We start from the raw sequence: 7,581 nt of genomic DNA, 5'->3' as shown, positions 1-7,581 counted from the left end.
ACACACACACACACACACACACACACACACACACACACACACACAGACACGCACAGACGCGCGCACACAAGCGGACACACACACACACACACACGTGTCACTTTGAATACCATTTTGAAATCACAGCAATTTTAGCAATACTTGACATGGATGGCTCTCACACACACAAACACACACACACACACACACACCTACACACCTACACACCTACACACACAAACACACACACACCCACACCCACACTCACCCCTTCTTGGTGTTCTTCTTCTTGCTCTCCGGGGGCGGGGGCGTCGGCGACGGCGACGGCGATCGTTTCCTCTTCTTGGCGCCGGCCGGCTTCTTGTCCCGCCTCTCGTCGGGCGTGGTCACCTCGTCCGTCAGGGTCTTGGCCGAGATGCGTTTCCTCCGGGGTCCCGCCTCCCCCACCTCGTAGTCCTCCTCGTTCATCCACTCGTTGTACTGGTCCAGGTCCAGGATCCACCTGGCGTGCACCTGCAGACCACAGGTGAGTCCCAGGTGAGTCCCAGACACTTGTCCGGTTCGCTTATCAACAACTGTCACAGCGCTCTAGAGTAAGACAGTCAATCCAAACGCTGAGGGCCCACTCTGAGTCCTTTGAGCTAAATACGGTAAGGAAAAGTTGGGAATGACCTTTTTGGGCTTCTCTGGAGTCGGAGGATCCTCCACTGCCGCCTCCACCTCGCTGGCAGAGATCCAGGTGTCGTAACTAACAAGACATAGAGGTCAGAGGTCAGGAACCGAGAGATAGAGGTCAGGAACAGAGAGATGGAGGTCAGAGGTCCGGAACAGAGAGAATAGAGGTCAGAGGTCAGGAACAGAGGGAATAGATAGATAGAGGTCATATGAAGAACACTGTATTTCTGATCGAGACGTTTTTACTACATAACCGAATGGAGCCCGGTGGTGGACAGGAACAGTTAATGGCACTGTCCCTTTAAGGCTGACTGACCCTTAAAGGGACAGGACGCAGTGGTGTGGTTAGGGAAGGTGGAGAACGTGACACCAACCTGTCTGGAAAATAGCCCCAGTGGAGGAGCACCTGCTTGTCTCTCTTCATCACCGGACGCACCCACTCCTCTGGGAAACACAGACACACACACACACACACACACACCACAAACAGACAGGAAACGGGTCAAACACAACCACACATGCCATAATAACACTTCACCAACACACGGTATACTGGGTGGTAACTATGACAGTGGTTCCCAACCTCCGGTTCGGGAACCACTTGGGGACCCCTGATTTGCATACCGGGACACAGGAGATAAGCTATAGGTATTTGATGATCTATATTAGTAAACCATTCCTTATTTAAAAGGTGTCCTGTATGTCCTGTATACACAAGCTTCCTGCCTAAATATTTAGGATAACAACAAACTACTAATAACTTATCACCTACAGTGAATATGCTACAGTGTGTAGCAGAGCAATGACCTTCAAGGGACATTTAAAGTTGGGGTCCCATTCCAGAGGACCACTGGACTGAGGTAGACCACTGAGTGGGTGTGGCTAGAGACCACTGGACTGAGTTACAGCAATTTGTGGGTGTGGCTATAGACCACTGGACGGAGTTACAGCAATTTGTGGGTGTGGCTATAGACCACTGGACTGAGGTACAGCAATGAGTGGGTATGGCTATAGACCACTGGACTGAGGTACAGAAATTTGTGGGTATGGCTATAGAGGACTGAGTTACAGCACTGTGTAGGTGTGGCTATAGAGGACTGAGTTACAGCACTGTGTAGGTGTGGCTATAGAGGACTGAGTTACAGCACTGTGTAGGTGTGGCTATAGAGGACTAAGTTACAGCACTGTGTGGGTGTGGCTATAGTGGACCACCGGACCAGGACTCACCCTCCTCCAGGCTGGTGGGAATAGGGACCACCAGGTGGGAGCAGGCAGACTTGTCTTCAGTCACTGAGCCCTGCAGGAGACACGGCATCCATTAAAACCCCTCCCCTCAGGAGGGCAGCTTCCACCATACGTCATTCTGAAGCTCTTTTAGAGCGGCCATTTTGGTTCCACACGCTATCTGGTTGTTCCCCAGCTGGTTTAGAACCAAGATGGCGGCCAGGTGAAGGCCGGTAGGAGGAGGCGGGACCTACCTGGTGTCTCTTGATGATGTCCTTCAGCTTCCCCAACAGCTTGGGCTCGATGTCGGAGCTCATGTAGATGACGGGTCTGCTCAGACAGTTGTTCTGCCACGGATATAACAGACAAGACAACAGTCAAGTACCTCTTCATAGATACGTTCTGGACCACTGGACCAGATACTGCTGTAGTTCTGGAGTCAAGTACCTCTTCATACAACAGACAGTCAAGTACCTCTTCATATAACAGGTAGAGTCAAGTACCTCTTCATATAACAGGTAGAGTCAAGTACCTCTTCATATAACAGGTAGAGTCAAGAACCTCTTCATATAACAGGTAGAGTCAAGTACCTCTAGATGCACATTCCCAGTCTAGTAACTTGTGTCTAGTAAATAACTGGATGAGTGGATGAGTCTCCATGACTGAATGAATGAACGAGTCTCACCTGCACCAGGGACTTCTCGATGGTCATGAACATCTCCACATTTCGGTCCATCCTCGAGGGGTTCTGGAAGTCAAACCTGCGCCTAACAGGAAGTTAGACTGGAGTTACACACGAAACCACTGGGCGGGCGGCAGCACACACACCCACTCCCCCACAGCTAGACCCCACAACTCGGAGCAGACCCAGGGGAAACCCCACGTTTCAAACCGGTCCTTGTGTTCTCCCACTGGCCATGCTAAGACCGCGTGACGCTATGGATGATAAAGGCGATTATGTGTTGTGTTATAGAATGAAGCTCTTACCATCCCTGGTCACTCTTAAACTTGTAGGCAGCAGCCAGGATGTGACAGAGAGATCCTCCAGATTTAAAGTCCACAAAACACTTCATCTGGAAGCAAGCAAGAACAAGGGGTCAGGACACACACGCGCACACACACGGACACGCACACGCACGCACGCACACATGAACGCACTCACACACACGGGGGACAGACACACACACACACACACACACACACACACACACACACACACACACACACACACACACACACACACACACACACAGAGGGTTACAGAGAGGGAGACACACACACACACACACACACACACACACACACACACACACACACACACACACACACACACACACACACACACACACACACACTCGGAATCGGAGAGAGGGGGAGAGATGGACAGAGAGAAAGAGACGTACACACACAAACACACTCACACAAAAGAGAGACAGAGACAGAGAGATTAGACACACACGCACACACAGAAAGAGGGTAACTCAAATTGCAGCGTGAGGAGCCGTAACGAAGACGAGACTCACCGGTAGCTTAGTGAGCGGCGGGTTGCTGACATGTTTCCCGAAGACCTCCTCCTGGAACTGCAGCAGCTGCACCACCAGGCTGGACAGGGACTTGTTGGTCGGGGGTTCCGCTTGGATGTACTGAGGAGAACACAAGGGCCCCACGGCTCAGTCAAATCCTTGACGGAAGGCACAACGTTCCGACAAACACGGTCGGTGTTTATACCGCACTGGTGAAAACGTCACACACTCTGTCTGTGAATGATGATTATAACGGTAATCAGCGTGCGTGATCTCATCGTCATCAATATGGTATAACGATGTAATATTGGCCATTCGCGCTTGTTGGGATCGATTAATAATGCATAGCGTGTTAAACCACTTCAACCATATAACTTTTATTAGGAACAGGGGCCGTGGCCGGGGAGCGAGCCGCGCGCCCCTGGATGCACATCTGGATCTGAGCAGGGCGCGCGGGCGGACGCAGCGCTGCGATGCTGAACCCGACTCCCGCTAGCACAGGGGCTAGCACTGAGGCTAGCAAACAGGCTAGCAGCATAGCAGGCTTCAAGGCGCATTTTCTCCATTTTGCACATAACCCCAGTCCCCTGCCCTAGAGAGTGCAGCGCCAGCCAGAGGTTTACTGAGCGCCCCCCCGCAGCGGTGCAGCCCTCAGCGCTGGGTCCGCTGCGGACGTGGCCTCAGCATCCTTTTGTGTCCCGGCTCCTGTGGATCAAACAGCTGGCCGTCCTGCAACCCATCTCACACCCTGCCTCCTCTCTTTGTCACTCCTTCTCCCCAAAAGGTTACAACATGCATTTCAGATGCAAAAGGATGCGTTTATTAGCTGTAAATGCGATGCATGCAGGCAGTACCTTTTTGTAATTCTTCCCCAACCACACGCGGACATTATCAAATTGTGAAACGGTATCAGACGCTTCGAAATATTTTACATTCGGGCCGCCGTCTTTCTTCCGCACCGCCATCTTTCCTGCAGACGACTGGTCGACGTCCAGCGCTCCCTGGCGGCGGAGAGAGGAACTGCACCGCTTAGCCGGGACCGGTGCTGCAGTGACACCAAGTCGACCGCAGGGGGAGCTGCTGCGTCAATAATCGTATGACCGCCTGCTTTATTACTGTGTACCGCGAGTAAGAATAATGAACCAAACAACTGTGGCAATTAATGACTGACTGAGTCTAGGCTCTGACCAGTGGAGGTATACATGAGCACCTGAAGTCTCTGGCAAATGTGAGTTTCTCCTGTCATTCATTCATTCATTCATTCATTCATTCATCATCGAGCCATTCAATTATCCATTCATTGAATGGCATTATACATTATCATAAGAGGTAAAAATGGAGAAAGTATCTGCTTTCAAGGGTAGTTTAAAAAACAAAAACCTAGCCGGCCATAAAGTGTGTGGCCGGCTAGGTGTGTGGCCGGCTAGGTGTGTGTGTGTGTGTGTGTGTGTGTGTGTGTGTGTGTGTGTGTGTGTGTGTGTGTGTGTGTGTGTGTGTGTGTGTGTGTGTGTGTGTGTGTGTGTGTGTGTGTGTGTGTGTGTGTGTGTGTGTGTGTCATTGGGCACAATAACACATTGCCTAATTAGTAAAGTAAAAAATGCTGAACTATTGAACGATTCCCTTTTGTGCGATGTTGTATCAGAAATAGTTAAGCTGAGAATGTTAGTTGATATTTTCTTAACTTGAATTGTTGTGTGTGTACGTGTGTGTGTGTGGTTTGTGTGTGTGTGTGTTTGCGTGCTTGCCTCTGTGTGTCGTCTGTGGGTGCGTGTGTTGCAGGTGCGAGTGAAACCTATTGATTATTTGAATCCTCTATTCGTGAGTCTGTGATCCTCTCGGCGTTCTCTCCTCATGTGAGGCTTGCTAATGGGGCTGGACACGTCCTTCCCTCCTCAGCCCCCCCCTCCTCTCTCCCTCATCTCTCCCTCATCCCCCCACTCTCCCTCCTCTCTCCCTCCTCTATAAGCCCTCTCCCCCTCCTCTCTTCCTCCTCTCTCCATCCTCTCCCCCACTCTACCTCCTCTCCTCCCTCTCTCCCTCCTCTCTCCCCCCTCTTCCTCTCCCTCCCCCCCTTCTCTCCCTCTCTTACTCCTCTTCCCCCTCCCCTTCCTCTCTCCCTCCTCTCCCCCTCTCCCTCCCCTCCCTCCTCCCACTCTCTCCATCCTCGCCCTCTGTCCTTCCTCTCCCTTTCCAATCAACACCGCGCTGGACCACATGAAGAGAAAGAGAGGGAAGCTGTCCTCTAAACAAATTCGACATACGGCTCTGAAGAACACCACGTTTAGCACCAAACATACCCTCAGAACAGCATCACCTGTTACTACTGTTACCTGTCACCTTCTACTTTTACCTACACTACTGTCATCTTCTACTGTTAGCTTCTACTGTTACCTTCACTCTACTGTTAGCTTCTACGTTTAGCTTCGACTGATAGCTTCGACTCTTAGCTTCGACGGTTAGCTTCTACTGTTACCTTCACCCTACGCAGGGATGGGCAAAATTCATGATAAAGAGGGCCACATTTTTCATCATAACCATCAGAGGCCACATGACTGCACACTTCAACTAAACGTGAGCTGAGAGAAGCTAAACAATTTTGAATTTGGTAGATATGATTTCTTGTATTCTGGTGCATTTTGGGGATGGCCACCACCTAAAAAATCTTTCAGATTCATAATAACCTATGTACGGTATGTTAATTGAACCAACATACATTAATTTCTTGTTTTCCATGCTCAAACAGCCACATAAATGGTCAGTATTTTGATCAGTGCAAAGAGCTCATATACATCATCATTCAATGATGTCACAAAACTGAAAAACTTGGCCCAACATTAAGTGCAACAACTCAATGAACTCAAACCCAACAAGCATGATATTCATTGCAGTTCTAGTAGTTGTAGTGGCGACTTAAGTGGATATCTTTAATGACTGATATCGTTTCTAAGCAAACTAGACGCATGGGTTTGCTTTTGAAGTCTTCTCATCTTTCTTGACCGAGTTTTCCGTAACTCGATCAATATATATCTATCTTCTTTTTTTTTTTTTCTTTTTTTTATGTGCGGGCCTGACTGAGTGAGGATGCGGGCCGCCAGTTGCCCATCCCTGCCCTACGGTCATCTTCTACTGTTAGCTTCTACTGTTACCTTACTGCCATCTTCTACTGTTAGCTTCTACTGTTACCTTCAATCTAATGTTAGCTTCTACGTTTAGCTTTGAATGATAGCTTAGACTGTTAGCTTCTAGTGCTATCTTCTACTGTTAGATTCTACTGTTACCTGCCGCTGTTAGCTTCTAGTGCTATCTTCTACTGTTAGATTCTACTGTTAAGCTCACATTACCTTAAACATTAAGATTCGAGCCATTAAGTCCATGTCTTAGCATCTGGTTAAACAAGGGGGGTTGGGGTTCTGTAGCTATAATATAATCAGCAATGCTCGAAGACGGAATTCATATATTATCTCTTTATCTGAATAAACAGCAAAAAATACAAATGTACAAAGCAGACATTTATGGATACGTTTATGCCTGTTTAAACAGCTTAGGGCTCAGACTAGACAGATGAGCTGTCTGTTCAGCCCCACTGTACGAAACAAATACAGCGATGGTACCTCATCATCAGGTGATGTTTTGTCAGATGGCAAACTCTGTGTTCAGAATATGTGAACTAGTGCAGAGATGTGAGCCTGCAGGACACCGTGGTGGTAGAGATTCCAGGTAAAACTGTGACCGGGAATCAGGAGGCCTGAACACTGCTGAGAGCTTCACTAGAGCTTCATGGTTTTTCATAGAGAGCTTCATTAGGGCTAAAATAGAGCTTCATAGTCCTCAATAGAGCATCATTAGAGATGCATAATAGCTTCATTAGAGCTTCATAAGAGCTTCATATAGAGCTTCATAGAGATCTTCATTAGAGCTGTATGGTTCTTCAAAGACAGCTTAATAAGTTAATAGCTTCAGGGAACTTCAGAGAGAGCTTAATAAAAGCTTCATGGTTGCTTGAGACCAAGCTGGTGCAGAACCCCCTTTAAAACCATCATTTCCACGTGACCTTATTAAAATAAAATACATTTTTTGTACTGTAAATAGAAATTGCACTGAATCTTTCAAGAGTACAGGCACAGAAATGCAGGGTCGTCCAGGAAAAAACGACTCCAGAGCACAGAATAATCCAGTCCCC

At 48.6% G+C, this 7,581-nt stretch overlaps 1 protein-coding gene across 1 annotated transcript in view; it reads right to left on the bottom strand.

The window, feature by feature from the left end:
* smarcc2 (SWI/SNF related BAF chromatin remodeling complex subunit C2) overlaps positions 1-4,389 on the bottom strand; it is a 16,999-nt gene extending 12,610 nt beyond the window's left edge. The window contains 9 exon segments of the mRNA XM_030374022.1: positions 248-492; positions 652-727; positions 1,029-1,098; positions 1,882-1,951; positions 2,133-2,225; positions 2,564-2,645; positions 2,866-2,951; positions 3,402-3,521; positions 4,256-4,389. Of these exon segments, the coding sequence (XP_030229882.1) occupies positions 248-492; positions 652-727; positions 1,029-1,098; positions 1,882-1,951; positions 2,133-2,225; positions 2,564-2,645; positions 2,866-2,951; positions 3,402-3,521; positions 4,256-4,366 (953 nt within the window). The 5' untranslated portion in view covers positions 4,367-4,389.
* Between the last annotated feature and the right edge of the window lie 3,192 nt (positions 4,390-7,581).

The sequence above is a fragment of the Gadus morhua genome, chromosome 13 (assembly GCF_902167405.1).
Source record: "Gadus morhua chromosome 13, gadMor3.0, whole genome shotgun sequence".
NCBI classification, from domain to species: domain Eukaryota; kingdom Metazoa; phylum Chordata; class Actinopteri; order Gadiformes; family Gadidae; genus Gadus; species Gadus morhua.
Note: the sequence above shows the minus strand (reverse complement) of the source record. Positions and strands in the feature narration are given on the sequence as shown.